Source organism: Falco biarmicus, chromosome 1, assembly GCF_023638135.1.
Source record: "Falco biarmicus isolate bFalBia1 chromosome 1, bFalBia1.pri, whole genome shotgun sequence".
Lineage (NCBI taxonomy): Eukaryota > Metazoa > Chordata > Aves > Falconiformes > Falconidae > Falco > Falco biarmicus.
Genome location: NC_079288.1, coordinates 40230830 through 40252165, shown reverse-complemented (window position 1 = coordinate 40252165; position 21336 = coordinate 40230830). Strand labels below are relative to the sequence as shown.

Below are 21336 nucleotides of genomic sequence, written 5' to 3'. Positions count from 1 at the left end.
AGTCCCTTAGATATACAAACATTGTGAAGAAATTCTTGCTACTGACATGAAGGGGTTTGGCAGAGTGCATTAGAAAAGATGCCTTGAAATATATTCAGAATGAGTGAGAGATTGAGCAGGTGTGAATGAAGTTAGGTTCTGCTTTCTGAACTTTTCTGTTAGACACTGACAATACCCAGGAACCCTCTACCTTGTAGAAGAAATTGTGAATAATGTAGTGCTGATGCGATGAATAACTGCCAGCTGGCATCTATTTTTCATCTAATGAAAAAGAACGGCAAGCATATGCCTAAATTACAGATATTCTCATTGTATTCCCTGTGAATGTCCAGCAGATATTTCTTTACCGGCAGTGTGTGGCTTTTTGCAGCACGTAGCAGGAGATACATGCTAAAAAATGGGGTGATCATCCATTCACAGATAAACCAGATGCCCTAATGCTGCAAAAATTTATTTCTCTCTATGTTAAATTGTTTGCCAAACATAAAACCCAGACTAGCAGATTTTTATCTCTTTAGCTCAACCTGTTCTCTGTACGCCTTCAGAAGTTGTATGTTTTTATTATAGGATGGATAGATGTTATCTAGGGTCTTTTGTGAGAAAACATGTGTTGTACTGACTCTGCAATCCCTGGGGCTTAAAGAGCAGCAGCCCCCATGTCTGCACTTTTCAGAAGTTTAAAAGCATCTCATTTAGAACTAGGAGGTGGTGCAGATTGGTTTAGGGTAAGGTATAGGCCATAAGACAGCATTTAATTTTTGCTCTGCTTTCTTAGCATAAGATACACTGTGTATGAAGAGTTTTCCAAGTATTGGACTTGTTTCTGTCTTGCAGTGTTGGGGGAAAAAAACTTTCCTAGGGATATGTGACTAGTCAGTGGCAGGGCCAAGAGAAGCCAAATTTGCTGTCTACAGAGCTTCATTATGCCTCTAACATTTGTTTTTAGTTGCCACACATGTTCACATATATTTTAATTTTCTAAGGCTTTTTATGTCCTATGAAAACATTTCTGTCTTTGTAAGCATGTATACTAATAGTTTTTCTGGTAACAGGGTGGATCATTGCTTTGTAAATTTTAGTTAAAATTGATGAATGATACCTCTTTATAAAGAGAGACTGCAGTGCCTGCACTGCTTTGTGTTAGCCTTCCGTTTGTGTGTGTTTTTCCATGGATTTAAGAGTCTATGGTACTGTGGTCTGGAATCAAGCAAAATGTAGAAGACAAAACAGAACAATGGGATTGAGCACACCCTCAGTATGTTTGCAGATAACACCAAATTGGGCAGGACTGTTGACCTACTTGAGGGCAGAAGGCTCTGCAGAGGGATCTGGACAGGCTGGACTGATGGGCTGAGGCCAGTTGTATGAGGTTCAACAAGGCTGAGTGCACTTGGGTCACAACAGCCCCACACAAGGCTACGGGCTTGGGGAAGAGTGGCCAGAAAGCTGCCTGGTGGGAAAGGACCTGGGGGTGCTGGTCAACAGCTGGCTGAATATGAGCCAGCAGTGTGCTCAGGTGGCCAAGGAGGCCAACAGCATCCTGGCTTTTATCCAAAATAGTGTGGCCAGCAGGACTGGGGCAGTGATTGTCCCCCTGTACTCAGCACTGGTGAGGCCACACCTCAAATCCTGGCTTCAGTTTTGGGTCCCTCACTTCAAGAAGGATGTCAAGGTGCTGGAGTGTGTCCAGAGAAGGACAATAGAGCTGGGGAAGGGTCTGGAGCACAAATCTGATGGGGAGCGGCTGAGGGAGCCGAGGGTGTTTAGCCTGGAGAGGTTTAAGCTCAAGGGGACCTTATCAGTCTCTACAACTACCTGAAAGGAGGTTGTAGCAAGGTGGGTGTCAGTCTCTTCTCCCAGGTAACAAGTGATAGGACAAGAGGAAACGGCCTCAAGTTGCACCAGGGCAGGTTTAGGGTGCGTATTAGGAGAAATGACTTCACTGCAAGGGTTGTTAAGCACTGGAACAGGCTGCCCAGGGAAGTGGTTGAGTCCCTATCCCTGGAGGTGTTTAAGACATGTGTAGATGTGGCACTTAGGGACGTGGTTTAGCAGTGCACTTGGCAGTGCTGAGTTAACAGTTGGACTCGATGATCTTAAAGGTCTTTTCCAACCTAAACAAATCAATAATTCTATGAATTTCAAACATGCTTAACTTCTGTTTGTGTTATGTTTTCTTAAAAACAATTTCAAAATGTATTTAGTAATTAAGATACCTCTAGAAATGTTAAGATATAATTGAGTTCTGACAAGACTGCTGCATGTCTGTGTGTTTATATGTTGTCTCCTGTCTCAGAGGCAATGGTGCTGAGACACCCTGTAGAGATGAGACATCAGTAGTAATAGGCACAGGGGGAGACATCTGTCAGTGTCTAGTCCAGATATTTCCAACCAAGGTATGTCATAGAACACAACTGAAATACTTGTGATGCCTCTTAACCTTGCTAGTTTCTCTGAGTTTTTCATGGCTTTCTTCACTTTAACTTTCAGGGTATGTGTTTATATGTCTCTTTACAATATAAAAACAATTCCTTATGTCTTATAGGCCTGTTCTTTTTTAATCTGTTAATATAATAAACCCACGTTATAGTGTTTGTCTTCGTTGGAGTTGGCAGGCCATGCTCTTTCTTCCAATCTAACAACATCAGATCCGCTCCTCAAACCTGTAATTTTGTAACTCTACATACTTTAGAAAATATTTTTTTTAGTTGTGCAGAAATATGCACAAGCTCATTCCGCTGCTTTATTCTTTTTTTCTTTTTGTGTAACAGGTTGGTTGTTGGAGCGAGCTGTATCCTTTGAAAAAGCTGTGATGATTTATGATTATAAGCAGCATAGCTGTCATTCCTATGAAAGCTCAGTTTTCAGAATTCCTTTGCTCATGCCCTGTAGTTGAGTTGGTAATAGAATAGTAACAGTTTTCTATGCAGTAGCATCATGGGAATTAAGGTCAGTTGAGGATAAATTCTCAGGATTTGAAAAGCAATGTTTTCTATGAGGAAAATGTTCTAAGCAAACTAAAGATGTCTGCGTGAGAAGAAATTGATACCTCTAGGTAAAAAGCCCACTTGTATACTACCCTTTTATATTGCATTTATCTGAAATTATTGTTTATATTTCCTTAACTCATGCTTCACAAGATGTTTCACTTGAATGTGCTGGTTTTCTAACGGGCATTGGGTTGGACACAACAGTCATGATGAGAAGTATCCCACTTCGTGGGTTTGATCAGGCAAGTACAGAATATTTTATATCTCCTTATATATCAAATACATTAGGAGACAAAAATATACTTTTTAAAGTGTTGTTGGCTTCTCCAAACATTTCCTAGTATGTGCTTTCTAAAGAGAAACTAAATAAATATTACCTAGTTTTCCTATCTCATCTCTTGATACTGTACTCAGAAAAGCAAATCTTTTTTTTTTTTTCCTCCTGCTTAATTGAAAACAAGATGGAAAAGTTTGGGAAGCATGGGAGAGATTTATGCCGCTGCTAAAAACATTAAACAATCTCTTTAAAATAATCCTGAATTTCTAGGAGTTACAGATAATGATTTTTAAAATAAATTATTGGACTTAACATGAAGTAGTACAGTGTGGAGTTCATTATGAAGAATGTAAATAAATCAGTAAGCTGAAAGTTTGTAATGACACAGGAATTGGCAATCTTGACCTTATCACTTTCAAAGCAATGATGGTTATAACTAGGTAAAAAAAATAATACAGTGATTTCAGTGGAACTATCAACCCTAAGATGGAGAAAATTAAATGCAAAAACTTTCAGGCAGGAAAATTTAAAGAGAAAAAACGTTTCAAAATCGGGAAAGATTTTGAGGAGTTTTATTTAAAAGTATAAGTGGTCCTGACTCTGCTGACAAAATAGAAAACCGTTTGGGCCAGTAATTCATTTCTGTGTAAACAGACTAAAAGCAATTGGAAATAACAATGAGAAAAGGCAACAACAACAACAAAGGTTTTATACAGGATTTGTGTAAAAAAGTATAACTGCTTAAAGAAGCAACAGAAGGTAGTATAGCAACTTTGGGTTAAAGACAAGTTACTGGATCCAGTAAAAAGGCATTGCTTGGATGTGATTTTGTAGCTTCTGTTCTACAGGTTAGATGATCTCTTTGAGGGCCTGGTAGTCCTTTTGGTTCATAGATCTTTAGAGAGGGTACGTTAAAGGTGATTATGAATCTTCTGCCCCTGCAAGATTTGATGCTAACACTACTTTGAAGGAAAAGTTTCTGTAATGCTCTTAAAACAGCGAGAGAGTTCTGGGTTTTCACTCAGTGAACTTTTCCTTTGAAGTTTCCAACAAATTTTTTCTCAGGCAAATAACTTGGGAAAATGTTAGCCTCAGGAATGAAGCCTGTCATGTTAATTACTTGAAAAGAGTGTTTTCAGATTGGGAATGAATGCACATTAACTTAATTATTCTTGGGATTGTGAATTAGGATTTTTTTTTTTAGTGCTTAATTGCAATAGTGCAAAACACTTCCAGGCCAAAGTTGATGAAAGGGTGATAGAACCATGGGTTTGTTTTTGAGAACTGCTTTGCACATACAGTGTGTAGGAAAATTATTTTCATGTGTAATAGCACAGTTTTTGAGGAGGGAGTGGTGCTGTTAGGAGCAGCAGTGACAAGTACCACTGCAGGTAGTGACAGCTCCTGGTGTGTGCCAGCCACTCCCACTTTGAAGTGGCTTCCTTAAGACTAGTGGTATGTGTACCAGAGTTTGCAAACGTTGTAGAAGAATGTGTCTTGGAATTTGCAGTCATCATTGAAGAAATCTACACCTGTAACAGCATGAGATCTGAGCAAGCAGGGAATAGTATTAAATGTGTGTGTGGCACTTCATAAAACACAGTAGGGCTTTCTCTGAGAACTTGATCCGTTGTAGGCATGAAGAGCAGAATAGATATTTCAGAGTTAAGAAATTATTAATAGAGATAAAATAATCAGTCTGTAGCCACACTGAGTCTGATGGAAACTGGTTAGTGAGCTATCATGTTTCTGAAGAGGTATAACCCTGCTGTTGCTTTCATATTAGTTAGTAAAAAGTTTGAAAATACAGTTTTGTAAGCTGTGAGCTTGCATGTAGTTGTTCTGTGTTAGTGGTTTTGTGATAATATACTTTAAGTTATAAACATATTCTTTGATGAAAGGCAACCTGAATTACTGCAGTCAAGAGCAATGACATTTTCGGATAAACCTATCAATGTGACACTTTGCTACTTGACTGTGGTGTGACATTTTTTCAAACAGGCTCTTAGGACAAAAGCATTATTTCCCTTTTGTAGTAGAACTTTCCAGAAACTTTAGTGATTTATAGTCATTGCAGAGAAATGAAAGATGTCATGGCAAAGGGAAATATTTTTTCTTCCTTAGCTTTATGAAAGTATTTAATTCTCATCAAGCTGCCAGAAAATGGTAATTATGGTACTGTTAAATTGAATATATTCTGGCTGCTGTTATTGTGTAAGCAACAAATTATTTAAAAGCAACAGTTTTATTCATATACTGTTGTACTTTTTTGAAAAGAATTTGAATATTCAGATGTAGATGCCTATTGGAATGGAGTTGCAGGTCATACTGGCTCAATAAATTGTCATGTGTTGACAATGCATAGTAACTGACAAAGAACATTTGAAATGCACAGGGTATTTACTGGATTTTCAAGAAGACAGTTGAAGGAGGGTTTTACATTTAAAAGGTCATATATCTAAGAATAAACATTTTTATTCCCCCCTACTCAACAGCAAATGGCATCTTTAGTAACGGAGCACATGGAATCTTATGGCACAAAATTTCTAAAGAGATGTTTCCCGACAAAAGTTGAAAAATTGGAGAGCAATAGATTGCAAGTCACCTGGAAAAATACTGACCTGGGCACAGAAGAAACAGATTCCTTTGACACGGTCATGTGGGCAGTAGGTAAACTTGATTATCTTAACAATTATTTGCAGTGCTTTCCATTCTGGAAATGAAGTCCCCTCATGTTGTATGGGGCCAAACAGCTCCCCCCCTTTTTGTATATGAAATATTTTGTGACCTAAACATTGTTATTTTTAAAAATTGTTTTCTTGCATACCTGACTTGTTCACTTACCGTTTAAAAAAACCCAAAAGTTACAATGAATGGAAGAAATCTGTGGTAACAGCTTTCGCGTGAGCTGCAATAAGTGGGAGACCATTTAGTCTTCCTCACATATACTAGAGGGTGAGAGCATGAATTCCATCAACCTCTGTGGTGCAAATAGTGTTTTCTAAGTCCATACTCTTGACTTATTCACGAAGCTATTCACTACCAGTTCTTATGTATCCAGTTCAAGCAGCTGCCATTTCTTCTAGGGATTTTTCTGAACTGTGTTGCTTGTGTTTGTTATTGCAGCCACCATCCAGTTCAGAGAAAAAGAAGTAATTGTCCCCAAAAGTCCAAGCTTGTTGCAGGGAACCTTGAAACTTAAGAGCTTTTTGAAATCTGGTTAGGAACTTTCACGTATCTCAGACCCTTCAGAACTGATATATGATGCCTAAGTCAGAGTATATCATTTAAAAAAAAATAATTTTGTGACAAATGGCTATGAGCATCATCACCAGAAATGGGAATTATGTTTGGGTTTTTGCCTCCTTTGAGTCAAATGCTACTTCTTGTAAGGATTAACACACTAAATGATGTATAGTAAAAGGCTCCAGCCCACAGGAACAAAAATACCCTTTCTGCATTAGCTCCCTAAGCTACTCATTTGTTGCTGTTACAAGTCGATCCTCAGTTCCTATATTGGTTAAGATGGACTGCAAGCCCACCAGAATAGGAGACCTCTTGTCTTTTGTGTTTATAAAGCTTTGGAGTATCTGGAATTCTAGATAAATAATGGATGGCTAAAGCTAGTAGTGATATTTGGCAAGTGGATGATATCTGATGAACAAAGTAAATAAGCTGAAACTTACTGGCCAGGAAACCTGTTTTGTTGCAGAAGAATACTAGCAACTTTAGCAATTCCTTTTAGCTACTCCATTTTTATGCTGTTCTTTTTATCTGACACCACTGTTTTAGAGTAGTGGGGAATATCTTATATTTGTTGATAACAGATGAAGTTAGATTCTTGTGGTCACAGAATAGGTCCATTAGAGGAAATGGGAACAGATCATTTACAGCATTTTGTATTTTGCCCAGTGGGCTAAATCTATTGTCCTGTTGTTCCTTTCCCCTGGTTAAGTCAGCATTGTATTTTCCTAGTACTGCAAACAGAGCAGGTTGTGTGTTTTGACAAACATTTTCTTTTGCTTGTTGAGATTACTGTTCTCTTAGAAGTGCAATAGGTTTCTATAAATTGTGGAAACAGCCTATAATAATGGATTATACTCACCAGAAACAATTAAAGACACTAGAGCTTGCCGAGAGCAAACAGGTCATGCTATCTGGAGATGTGACAATCCTGAAAACCGTAGAATAATGTTCCATGAGGTGGAGTGAAACTGTTTCCAGAAAGTGGGTTTCTAAATGCTGTATTTGATTTTTGTCAAGCTTTCTGGTAAAAGTACAGTGAGGTGGAGTCACACCTGTGAGATGTCAAGTCAACTTGTTTACTTTTGTCTAAGGTGGAAAAAAGAGCTATTAAATTGAAATAATAAGAAAAAAATCTTGATTTAGTGATAATTATAATGGAATAAGGTTGCATAATATACTATTGCCGCTCACTTGTAATGTGACTCCACTCACTGTTTTGATACAGAGGAACTAAGTGTATTATAACTTTTGTCATACATTTGAGTTACAATTCTAATTTAGAAAATGCAAAATTAATAGTTTGAGGGTTTGGGGGTTTTGTGTTGCCTTTTTTTTTTTTTTTTTTAGTGTTCAAATTGGCACTCCAGCCTTAAGGATGAAACACATTAACAGTTAAAACTGGTTAATTGATGTGCAGTTGATGTGATTCATTGTTTTGCTCTCTATCAACACACCCACGTCAGGTGTCTCAGATAATATAAGCTGGGAAACTTGGTAGTGTTGAGGATTTCCTGTCTGCAGACGTGCCAGTTACAATACTGATTGAAGAAAGTCAGCTTGTAGAGTTAGTTAAAAAGCAGCCGCTATTGTTAGCTAATTGCAGCCTGAATTATAGTAGATTTTTCCTGAATTTTTGTAAGCGCATTGTGGAATTTTAGTAGGATTTTATGAATAATGTTAAAAATATTTACTGACAAGGGACATAGTTTGAGTTTGGTAAGGTACGGTATTCTCTCTTAATGTAGGCCTTTTGCAAAAATTTACATTGTGTTTCTATGAAGAGTTTTGTTTGTCTTTGGGAATGTGTAATTTTCTGCTTGTATGGATAAGCCAATAAAAGCAGGCACAATGATGTCTTTGCTTTTCTGGCAGCTTTTTGAACCAGTCAAAACATTTGAGGTGAAAAAAATTATCTTATTTTGAAACCTTTTAATGTAATTCAAAAGTTTCAATCCAAAGCTTTTGCAGGTAAATGTTATTGGCCCGTGTTACCTTGCTGAGTGACTACGCTGTAATATTCCAGATCAGTGAAATGACTTTCTTGACCTTTATTTGATTCTGTCTGTCTAGTCCTGTAATGTCCTTGTGTCTTTTACTAGTGCTGGCTTCTGCTTTTGTGCAAATTCTCCTCAAATTATAAGCTTTTGAGATTTTTTTTCATTCAATATTGTAATATTATGTAGTATCCCCCCTGCCCTTAAGTACACAAAAACCCCCTGTGTATGTTAGCTGCCTAATGTACCTGAGCAATGGTGAGTGTGTGCATGTACAGACTGAGCATAGGGTCTTCATCCAAAAAAAAGGGTAGAAACTGGCAATTCTATAAACAGATGCAACCACTGAGCTACAGGGCAAAGTTGCAGATCAGGCCTTGTAGAGTGGGTTTGTTTCAGCTATTGGAGAACTGAGACCTGTGGATTGAATGCTGCAGTTGTCACACAGCTAATATATAAAAAGAAATGGTGAGTAGTATTTCCCTTTGAATTTGCAATAGATGGCAGAAGATCACTGCTGTAACTGGAATCTGATTATTCACTAAGTCCTTAGAAAAATTACTAAGTTACTGCATATCTAATGGGGTCTTACTGTGTAGAGGAGCAATGCTGAATTAATGATTAAACCAAGCAGGTGTTTACAAAATATCCCAGAATTAGTCTGACAGAGAAAGTGAGGTATTGTGCTCGTAAATTGTTGACAGAAAGAGCAACAACCAGCAGCAGATTTTAAGTTTGGCTTTACAAAGAGTTTTCTCCATGATCAGAGCAGTGGAACAACCATTCTCAAGTTCCTTTGCATTCAAAAGCACTGTGTCTTTGAAATAATAACATTTTTGCTATAAAAAGGGATTACAACTTTAGCTTGATGTAAATCTGAACAGGTATCAGGTGTTGTGCATCATGTGCTATCAAGTATATTGACCTTTGTGTTAGACTGGGTGCTTGGCAGATGTATTTTGTAGTGCAGTAAAATAAGATCCTTGCTGTTCAATATTAAGAAAGGGTTAAGTACATACCTTTTTTAGTAATGATAATTTTCTTCAAGTCTTACAAAGAAATCAGTTTGGATTAACTAAGAAAACAGAAATTTTGTTTAGAGATCTTTGAAGAGCCCCATATGGTAAAATATTGCTGTGGTCTTCTCTGAGCATAGCTCTACCAGCTCCTATATAAAAGGGGATGGGCTCCATATTTGTCTTTGTGAACAAAATCTTGCCATCCAGTTTGTAACCTTTGAAATATTCAGTGAAAAATAATGCATCTTGGTTGATCTCAGACAACTGTTAGTGCTAATGTGATGTAGTTTGCTGAGGCTCTGGGTCTTTGTTCTGAACTTCCCATGTCTCTCATTAATTTAATTCATTACTGTCCTGGTAAGATGTGGTTTCTGCAGTCCTAACGAAAATTACATTCCTGTTACATCGGCCAGTGCTTTTAGGTTGTTTCCCTATCTAGTTTTAGTGACATTGAGTCACACTTTATTCAAGAGGGCTATTTTTAATGTGCTAGTAATTTGTTTGCACTGAAAGAGGCCTGGATGGTACTTTTTCCTTCTTTTATTTAACTCACTCATAAACTTTGAGTGTAACTTTTATTTTACATTATTTATTTTACCAGCTTGTAGCTACAAAGATCACTTTTTCATGTTGAGGAAGAGTTAGATGCTAGGCTATGCCTCTAATCTGCGTGAGAGAATGTTTTGGATTCATGACTGTTTCAGCCCTAAGGTGCTATTTGAGTTGATACATGATGGCTAGCTTTTACCTGAGTGGTGGTATAAATAAATTATAAAAAAAATGCTGGAAAATGCTCCAAAGTAATCTCATGAAACCAAGATCATTACTGCGACACTTTCTCCAGAATACAGGTTCTGTTCACCCATAAGCATCTAGGAGACTAAGCCAATGACCTCACTTGGGAATGGTGGTTGGGTACTAGTTTTTGAGATGTCAGATCCATCCTTCAAGGGTGTACAAGACCTTTGGTTAAAACAAGCTTAATGTGGGAGAATTAATGTAAAGGTGAACTATAGCTTTCTTCTCAGAATATGTTTCTAGCCCACTTTACCTTGTGCAGGACCTTGAGAACAAAGCAAAAACAATTGTTAGAAGTCTGTTCCATGCTGTAAGGTTTTCATATGGTTGCATGTACTTGGAGTTGCTTTTTATTTTTGTTTGGGTAGGACCAAAGTGACATGTCTCCAGATGCAAGTAACGTCAGATGTGCAGTGGATGGTGATGGCCAGGTATTTACTGATTGCACCATAGTTGCCACAAGCTTCCTGCTGAAATGATTGCTGTGCGTAACAACTATTACTTGTCAATGTTACAAGAGCGTACAGCTTAGCAGACTTGGCAAAGAACCAGTTACTCCCCTGGCACTAAGGGTCAGATTTTTTTTTCAGATTGTGGCAAGCATGCTGAAAGTTTATCAGTAATGAATGAAATGTTCAAAATCATCCTTGTAAAATTGGTGCATGCTGCTACCAATGTAGTAAAGGTTCTGAACCTTTTTTTACCTTAGTTAATCTTACTGTAGTGAGTATTTTCTTTTAATCTGGAAATTAGTTACACTGTATTGGTCTTTATTAGTCATTATCTGCTGGCTATGTTTTAGTGAACACCTTGTGGGTTTTGAGGAGGGATTTGAAGGAGGAAAGGGTAGTGGTCTTGAAACTAAACTGAGGAGTGTGTCAGACACCCAGAGCAAGGTGAGAAAGAGTATCAAGACTAGGAACACAGATGAAATTTTGATTAAGGTCAAACTGGGTAAAGTTTATGAAGTGATGTATCAAAATAGGTGAATATAGGCGAGATATAGGGAAGAACTGGAGAAGACTATTGGGCTTTAGCTTTACTCCAGAAAAAACGTTCTGTCACTCTGCAGTATCCTCACAGCGGCCATCTGCAGTGTCATGCCTGGTAATAAACTGCTCGATTGGCTCTAGTTTGGCTTTTTCAAATGCTGGGGGGCAAACAGACATTCCAGCTTCTGTGATTAAGGAACTGCAGAGGACCCATTATAAAATTCTGTTGTCAGCTGCAACTTTATCACTCTAGGAAGTCTTACTGTATGCAAGAATATGCTATCCCTTGTTTATTGCTGCTACTTACCTGATTATGCCTATTCCTGTGGTTTCTTCTCAATTTAGCTGTTTCAGTCTCCACTGTTGAAGGTGCTGCACCTGAAGGTCACAGCAGCCTGATACTGCCTTCACCTTACTCTTTGTGCAAGTGTGATTACCAGAGCCCATCAGTAGATGATGGGACAGAAATGCCACATCAAAATATAATCAGCATAGCATGTATCTGAAATAGGTGTGTTAACCAGTCTGTGGTCACTTTCCATAGCTAAGTTGGCTGGCAGCCCTGTTAGGAAGCCACGCTGTTAGATTTTATAAGAAGAGATCAAAAAGCTGATTTTTCTTTTAAAGTTAAAAGCAGTTGGGGGCAGGCCCTGAAAGCAAGGATCTGTGTGTTTTTCACAGCTATGTGGTTATTGTATGGGTCTATTAAAGATGAGACTATAGTGCTGCATTAAAAGTGCAGGGGGCAGGTAACCTTTTAATGGTCAGGTTTGAATTGTCACCTTTCTTCTAGATGTCTTATATCTTGCTGTTTTGAATAAAAGCTAAATCTATCTTGTGTCTTATGCAATCATCAACTTCTTGCACTGTGGCAGTTCCAGGGCAGTGGACATCTTCAAACTAGAAGCACGTGTGCTGGCTTTAGGGGAAGAGGGGCTGGCATCTCTGTGTTGCGTGCCTGGTAGGATTTGATAGAGTATTGCCCTCTGGATTTTAGAAATAAGCTGTAAACTTAACGCTTTCTTGGTACTGTAAATGTAAAATAACATGAAAAAAATGTTCTTCTAATTCATTACTACTGAGAAATGGTGAGAACTGATTCTATAATATAACTGAGTGAATGTTGGGAAATATCAAAATTTCCTGAATTTGACATTAAAACTTACCAAGACGCTTTGGATAATCATGAACCTAAGCTACTGAATTTGATCAGTAAGTGTAAATTCTGGTTTACGGAGGTGAGGCAGCATGGGGCTAAAAGCCAATAAAGCTTCAGTTCAGTTTTTTTAAGTTTTATTTTTGCTTTCAGAAATAATATTTGGGCAGTAAAGTTGAGAGAGAAATTTCACTATGAGTAGCAGCACTTTTTTTGTAACACTTAGCTATTAATACCAAGCTGTACACGTGTTAAAATAGACTGGAATTGAAAGGTTAAGTGTTATCCTGCAGATTTGATAAACTCAGCTGTTGTTGTCACAGGTTTTTAAATTACTCTATTGATAGTTTTTCTTTTTTTCCTCTTTCAGTGCCTGCCATTGCGTGCTAAGCTTTCTCTTGGCTCTGCCTGGCAGGAAAAAGGGGAAACTAGAAAACCCCATTAGTTGTCCATTTGCAGAATATCCAGGCTTTACTCTCAATACACAAAGAAATACAACGGTAGGAAGTTGTTTCACATCCGAGCCAAGATAAGGTCCTGGAGGTTTATTATTTTTGTTGCCTGATAGCATCAGGACTGGGGAGCAAGGGGCAGAGAAGGAACAGCAGATCAACATCCCATGGGGACAACAGAAGGGAAGACAGACAGATAGCCAAGTGCCGACAGCTTCAGTCAGTACTCCCAGAGGAAGTGTTGGTTTCACCAGATGAAATTAATACACAGAAGTCTTTACAGAGGCATTCAGATGTGACATTGTTTGAGGGGCCTGGCTATATGGCAGATGTATAAAGCAGTGAATCATATGTTTACATATAATTAGGTCTGTATTGACAGGCCAGGTTTTCCTTTTGTTTAATAATTTCCTACATTAACATCAAAGAGCTTGTTTTTATAATGAAAACACATTTCCCTTTTTTGCTTTGCTATAGCTCTGTATTAACATCAAACACAAAACCATGACTCACGCAAAGGAGACCTATATATGTAGATGGAGTTACATCCAAATTCATTTATAGCCTCTAAAAACAGTTGCAGTTTCCTTCATTTGGATATGTTCAGGTGATCTGTGTGTCCCTACAAATTTTGGGAGTACCTGATAATTTCACTATGCTTACTAACCTTCAAACGCATTTGAAAAATGGGATAGGAGTTAAGATTTCAATTTCTGGGCCAGGAATTGCTTTGTTAGATATTCTATAGAAAGCTCAGTGTAATATTATCAAGAATTCAGTGGTCTAAGTGGTAACTCTATGCAGAAAACACTACAAAAATACATATTTTAAAGATGATAAAATAAAAATTTTAAAGATATTTTAAAGATGAGATAATAAAATCATTGGAAGAGGAAGCTGTGATAAAATCCAGGCTTGGTAGAATTTGCTTCATTTGTTTTTAAACCCATTTAAAATAGTGTTTCTAAACTCCAGGAATAGTGTTTCTAAACTCTGCAGAAATAGCTCAAACACAGATTGAGCTAAATGTCTTGGCATTAAGGATTTGAGAACGAATTCAGTAAACTTTTTCATCCAAGCTGAGGGAACTAAAAAAGCTTTAAGGTAAGTGTACCAGATAACAAGAAAAGAGGACTTCAGGAATGCTAGACATTGAACAGCATTTTCAATAATTTTTGTCCTGAAGCGTGCACAACAGGCTGTTTGTTAGTATTGAATACTATTCAATTAATTTTTATTGGAAATTTTCAGTGTACAAGTTGCTTAGTTATTCTATGTATATTCATGCTACATTAGGAAACTGAATTCAGAATGTGTAATAAATATTAAACCACGGGGGTTTTGCACTTCTTGCAATGGATGTTGTCCTGCACATTTTTAAAGGATAACTTTCACTGAAATATTCTGAGTGAAGGCAGTAGTAACAGAGCTCCTTTCACAAAGAAATCCATATCCATACTTTCCACCCTTGCAGCTTTTCCAGTAAAAGTTTTGTTACATTTCTATATGGCCTATCAAAGAATAGGTTTCTTGGAAACCTACAGTGGAGTATGCTAGCTTCTTAAATTAACACTGCTGAAGTTTTCCAATAGTTCTTAATTTTTTATTTTTTTTTTTTGCTTAAGGCCGAGCCCCTGACACTGAGACTCTCAATTTGAAGACAGTTGGAGTGAAAACTAATTCTGAAACTGGAAAGATCATTGTTGATGCCAGTGAAGCTACTTCTGTTCCTCACATTTATGCAGTTGGAGACATAACAGAGGTACTGAGTCTACATAAACTATTTTACAATAACAGGAAGCCAACTTTGTTCCTGACTAATAAGTAGTCCCTAGATGTTGTCATGCACTAGCATATATCTTAGTGTTTTGCTCTTTTTCATTTTGCAAAGCTGTAGTGTTTATGCCAGCCACCTGGGTCAGTAATTTCCTTCACATGGATCTTGTTAAGTATCTCAGCATTAGAGATTATTACTGATGTTTATCAGGGAATGCATTATTGGTCAGAGGCTAATAATAACGTCTTTATCACTTCAGTTATCTTTCTAATAATGTTTTTATCACCTCAGACATATGACTTCATACTGCCTATGAATGCTGACTGAAAGCAGTTTTTACCTTCTGGAGTTAAATACACATAACTGGCAATGACCATGACAGGTTCTGTAATTAACCTCCAAAATACTAAAAATGAATTGAGACTAGTGACAAGACAGCATTTCTGCTCCCCCATGCAAAATGCTTCTGACAAAAGTATCTTCCTCTAGAATAAGAAAAAGTAATTGCTGCAAATATAAATACGTTTGATTTCTATTCATGATTTGTGAAAGATTATGCCAAGTAAACATGAGGTGTAGCTATTTGTTTGTTTGTTTTTTAAAGGAGGGGAAATTATAACTTAAGCAAAATAAACAAACCCAGAATTCTGTGATCTTTATCTAGTGCTATTGATAATCTACAGTCATCTATGATAAGAATGTCTTGTCCTGATCAAAGTGCACTCGGATACTTGCAACCCCTCAATTTTCAGTTTACAGAAGAACTCAAGACTATCTACTGTAAGTTAGGTATCTTCAAATTTGTTGTCTTCATAAAAAATAGTGTTTGTCTGGATTCTGAACTGTACAGTTGCAGGAGAATGTTTTCATCAGCTGCCTGCTGTTCCTGAAAAATCTGGGCCAGTATGTAGAATATAAAGGCTGGGCATTGCAAGACACAGAATTTTCTCACCTGTTCTTGAGCTTACTGAAATTGAGTACATGCATTCATATCAAGATTGGTTTTGATATAGTGAAGGCATCAGTTTTAAAAGTGGTAGATCTAAATACTGTAGCAATATTCAAACACCATATATAGTATAATTTGAGAGACCTTTAAAAGATTTCTCACTTTGCCATGTTTAAAATCTTTTACATGTCTCAAATTTATAAAACCTACAGGTGCTCCGAGTTTTTGAAGAGATGTAACAGGTTACATAATGTCTTGGGAACAGTCCAGTCCTGCAAATTTCTGACTGGACTCTGGAACTGCCAGAGACACTTAAATCTCATAAATCTGCTGACCATTCCTGACCTCTGCCCCTGTATGTAGACATGTGTTTCTTCCTGTCTGTCTCCATCTTCATGCGAATGACTTGCCATTTCCTTTTAAATGGTGTTAAAACTCTTTCCTGCTCAGCTATTTCACTGTTGTTGTTTTTTTTCTTACTCTCTGCAGCTTCTCTGTCCTGTCTAGTCACTCAGAGCTTTGGGATTATATACCGTTTCTCTCCTTTCTTCTCTCTTCACATACAGGTTCCCTCTGTACTTGACACTTCTTGCTCTAGGATATTTCCTGAAGTCATCTTCCTGCTCACAATGGCCTCATACACCTGCTTGTCCCTGATATATGCCTTGGTTTGGGCCTCCTGCTTTCCAAATGTGTCTTTTTAATTTCATTGAAGAAGCAGTTGTTAGAGGCAGTGCTGGCAGGGCCTTAGATTCTGTTGCTTATTTTGCTGCCAGTTTACAGTGTTATTTGGGCAAATAATTTCCTTTTGGGTGCTTCTTGTTTTCTGCCTTTTGAGGATTTAGTCAAGTAAGAAATAAAGTTGGAGGCAAGATGCTCTCTTCTTTACTACTCTGGATCTAGAAAATCAGGTCTTCATTTATTTGTCATTTTAATTTTGTTGTTAAAACCTGGATTTCCTTTTCCTGCTTTTGTCCTTATTAGTGCATGCTTTTGAACTAGACTTGTCCAATAGGCACTTCTACATGCGAGTGTTAAAAAAAACCCCACAGTTCCATACTGTATCCAGTGTACAATTGGTGAAAACCTGAACAGTTAAATCAGTGCTCTGTAGAAATATTCTCTTAAGGTTTTATCTTCATATGGACTCAATATAGGGAATTAAAGAAATCACAGTGTAGTACTCATGCATTTATAGAGTTTCAAGATAGAAGGAATTATTGCCATTATCTTACCCTAGTACAATGTGAGCCATGTATTTCCACTTGCTGAGCAATAAAGTTTATTTATTGGAATACTTAAATTAATTTGGTCTTTTTTTAAAAAAAGCAGAATTAATTTAGGTAATAAATTTCATTGGCGTGGGAGCCAGCTGTGAAAGAAAGTAATGTGTTGGTGCACATCTCCAAGAATACACACAGAAGAATCAAATGCATCCTGCTAAGAACCACAAAGCTGTAGATCTTGGTGCGTGATAACTTCTAGATGAGACCTACCAAAAGAGCAGAGGAAGGGGAATCTTGTTTCCTACGAATGAGCATCAATGATCTGTAATATTGCTTATAATAATAAGATTATTTTTTTCCCCCTCCAGTGTTCCTGCTCAGGATTTCTCTTTGCTTTGCTTTCTCCCTGTCAGAGTCTTTTTGCTGCCATAAAATGCTATTGCTCATATCTTTGCAAGTAGTTCTCAAGTCTCCTCCTCCCTCCTTTACCATGCCATACTGAATATACACTGAATTGTTACCAAATAGTAAGAACTACTCTTTAATTCAGTGCCCTAGCTGGAAGGGGAATGAGAGTGGGGAATGGCAGGTTTCCTGATATGCTCAGAATAACTTTTCATTTGGGAGTCGTACCCAGCTGGCACAAATGGGAAACTATGTGTGCGTGAGTGTCTTGTTGCACCCTTGTATGGCAAACAGAATCCTAATGTTATCCAAGCTGTTCATTTGGAGAAAAGGTGGGGAAATAAACTTTCTGGAGGTCAGTCTGTTTGTCTGCCCTCAAGTAAAAGTTTTTCAAGGTTTGGCAAAATACTGTTTTCAAAAACAGGTGAAATTTCATTTAGGCTTTTTCATCTTCTGTAATCAGGATGAGGAAGATCAAGCTGGAGTTTTAGTTTGATCCCCCCCCCACACACACTGGTGCAAACTCTGTTAAAATTCTTCCTGCAGTGGTATCCACTTTGAAAAGCATGGCACACACTATAAAGAAGTTCTCTCAGAAGGAGGTTTATCATGTGATCGTGCCACTATACATCTGTCATATTTCAAAGGGTGTTATAACAAAGATTTGTAGAGAAGGTGGAATGTACAGTATGTTGCTTTGAATAGAAGTGAGACCAAAAAGAGTTGTGTTATTACTTCAAAGCTTTTTAAACTCTCTTAGGAGCTATCTCGTTTAAATGTATAATACATTGGAGGATTCTTATGAACAATTCATATCCATAATAATCAGCTGAGTAGTTCTACACATGACTGCAAAGTGAATGTTCATTTCAAATATTTACCAAGGAAGGTCTTTAAGTCATTGTTTATGAGAAATTGTGCTTTATCTGCATGGATGTTTTAGTAATTAGTTGAGTTTTATGGAATGCATGGCAGTGCTTTCACAATTTTATCTCTCGTTCCAATCTTCTATTCATTTCTGGAATGCCAAAACAACATCTGTATTTCCTGCAGCAGAAATGATTGACAGCCACGTTTCAGGCAAATGTGTATAAGAAAAAACAAATGGCAAATTTAATCTGGTAAATGACATTTACAGACTTGAAAGTCAAAATGCTGGATTTGAAAAACCGTGACTTGATGGATCTTAGTGGGGGAAAAGGGATAGACTTGCAGTTTTGTGATTTGTCATGAACTCTGGTGAAAAATAGGTTAGTATTCATCAACAATTAGAATTGTAGATTCTGTTATCAGGTGAAACATAATGTTGTTTCAGTTTTGATTTTTTTGCAATGGAAATTTTAACTTAAGTGGTTATTAGTACAGATAAAAGCATAAATGCATATTAATGTGCACATAATTGATATGGTATGTGTACTGAAGTAAATGGTGGCTGTTACCATGTACAGAATCTATCTAGCAACATATAGAAAAGATAAGCTGGGAAAAAGGAATGGATTCCAGGAAATGCTAAAAACCCTTAGGATAATGAAAAAAAGTTTCATTTGTTTGAATGTGTGTGGTGAGGATTCCTTATTTTATTTGCTGCTGAAAACTGTTTTTAAGGGCTTATTGGATGGCTGCCTCTAAGTGGGGCTCTGCAGGAGTGTGACAAGTGTTGTATCTGGATAGGACCTGTATGAATTAGAACTTCACACATTTTATAAAAGATTCTGTGTTGTCCCTCAAAGGTGTTTCTCAGTTACAGGTTTCTTGTGTCTCCACATTCCTTCTAGATTTGTTACCTCTCTCCTTATCTCAGACAAGCATCTTGATGATATGTCTTGAATGAACTCTTAAATAATACTTTTACTAGATCTATGAAGTTTGTTAGATCTTATGAACTTACATGGACTGTTCTTCCTCAGACTTCAAAAAATTCCTTTGAAAATGCCTCACTTAAATTTGCAAAACCTTCCAGCACCCTTAAAAGTAGCACTGGGGTTCTGATGCTCCAGTGGTATTGCGCCAGCACTCAAAATTAGGGTTCTGGCACACTGCATAGTCCTGTTTGGATATGAAAAGTACCCGGGATGCATGGCGTGAACTAGAACATGTCCTGATCATATCCTGCTATCATTCCTTTTCTCATTTGCAGGAAGTTAGCATTTGCCAATAGCAATCCTTTTCAAGCCCCTCTCTAATACCAGAGCCTGAGATTAGGACCAACTCAACCTACAGGTTGCAGTGCTAGCAAAATAGTGTTCCAATTCTCTGATCCAGGACCAACATAGGAAATCAGTAATAGTGCTACAAACAGCTAAGTTTTGTGCCTGTGTTCTGTAAAAATGAGACAGACAACTTTTTTTAAAAAGGTCTGATGTTATAAAAATACTGTTGCTTTGTATTAGGCTTTTTCTGCTTTAAAAAGACCATTAAAAAATTTCTTAATGGCTTACTATGGAAAGAAAGGGGGAAATGAATGGTTAGCATGTGAATATCCTCTGCTTTTCAAGAGTGCTATAAGATTTTGACACATTCATTGCATGTGTTCCCCTGCATTAAGACAGATACTAAACTCAGAGACTTAAAAGCATGTTTAGACAGAAATTATTACTGACTTTTCTCTTTGGAGCCCTGGCTACTAGACTGGAATTCCAAAGATTTGGCCTTCCTCTGACCATTGTCCCAGGAGATACCCTTGGATGCTACTTCTCTCTGTTAAAACAAAGCTTTGTGCTCTCTTCTTAGGGCCGTCCTGAATTAACACCCACAGCAATAGCTGCAGGAAAACTGCTGGCTCAGCGTCTTTTTGGCCAGTCTTCAGAACTGATGGACTATGACAATGTGAGTTGTTTTTTTTTTCAATAATAAAACCCAAATCTTACACTCTTCCCCTTCCCTAGCCCCCCCCCCCCTTAAGAATTTTAAAAGGAATTGCATTTTGTCATCTGGAATCCATCTTTGACAGTAGCCAAAGTAGATGTGTGTGACAGAGTTACACTTCTCAGTCATGTGAAAGTCTACCCTGTATCTGCCATGCAGCTGTTTCATATGGTTCAACAGTAACACTTTCTGTCTTCTCGCAAACAGGTACCTACTACAGTTTTCACTCCCTTGGAATATGGTTGTGTTGGACTGTCGGAAGAAGCAGCTGTGCAATGTTATGGATCAGATAATATTGAGGTATGAAAACATTTTTGATTTTATAGTTAATGTCAGAGTTGCACTATGAAAAGACAGAAGTTTCACTGTTGAGTCAGGCAAAATTTTTGGTCCCCAAACTGCTATGTTTGCAGTTAGGGAGTTGGTGTCTTCAGAAAAGCTCAGGACTTCAAACGTGTTGCAGCAGGTCACAATGGAAACTGTTACCAAGTGGGCTTAAAATTATTGATAGGGTGTGACAGTTTTAGACTAGCTGCCATTTTAGTAAGTTATAGTGTGCAGCATCACCATATAGTGATTATGTTCCTTCTAATTATCAGAATTGCTGCTCATATTCTTTAGTCTAAAGTTTTAGGATGTCCCCAGAAAGAGTCACAAAAGCTGCTAAGTGTCTTTGTGGCTAAAAAGTCTTGATATAATATGCCTGGGCATTGCATATTGAGGAAGAAATCTGTTATGGCATATGTTCACACTCAGCCTGCCGATATGAGGAATGAGATTAAGGCACTCATGGTGAAGAAATTCACAATCACTCTATAATAAGACAAAATCAAACAAGTTACCCTTGAAAAAGTATGTTGTGTTACCTTTATTCACTCTTCAAAAAGACTGTCAGCATATGACTTGGTAAGCTATGGAAATATAAAATGCAATATTTCACTTCATGTCCAGTCAGTTATTAGTTTTGTCTCTTACGATTCTGAAATAGTTTATACTTCGGAAATTGTCCCAGAACTATTATCTTGGGTTTCTGGATGCTAGTGCCATCTAGAATGATATAAATTACTGTAAAACAATTGTTCTCATCTGATTAAGGCAGACAATTGTGTGTGTGTGTCATAAGATGCTGATGTTATGTATGTATTGGAGAGTGAGTTCATCTGATGGATTTAGCTTGGAGCCCCAGGCAA

At 37.5% G+C, this 21336-nt stretch overlaps 1 protein-coding gene across 4 annotated transcripts in view; it reads left to right on the top strand.

The window, feature by feature from the left end:
* TXNRD2 (thioredoxin reductase 2) overlaps window positions 1–21336 on the top strand; it is a 94419-nt gene that overhangs the window by 7278 nt on the left and 65805 nt on the right. For 2 of the 4 annotated variants that reach the window (XM_056353721.1, XM_056353712.1), the window contains exons 9-14: window positions 2772–2791; window positions 3141–3232; window positions 5763–5937; window positions 14550–14686; window positions 20012–20107; window positions 20354–20446. In XM_056353721.1, coding sequence (XP_056209696.1) covers window positions 2772–2791; window positions 3141–3232; window positions 5763–5937; window positions 14550–14686; window positions 20012–20107; window positions 20354–20446 — 613 coding nt within the window. Of the gene's footprint in view, window positions 1–2771; window positions 2792–3140; window positions 3233–5762; window positions 5938–14549; window positions 14687–20011; window positions 20108–20353; window positions 20447–21336 lie in introns of those variants that run through there. The other 2 variants (XM_056353731.1, XM_056353741.1) reach the window with 2 other exon arrangements.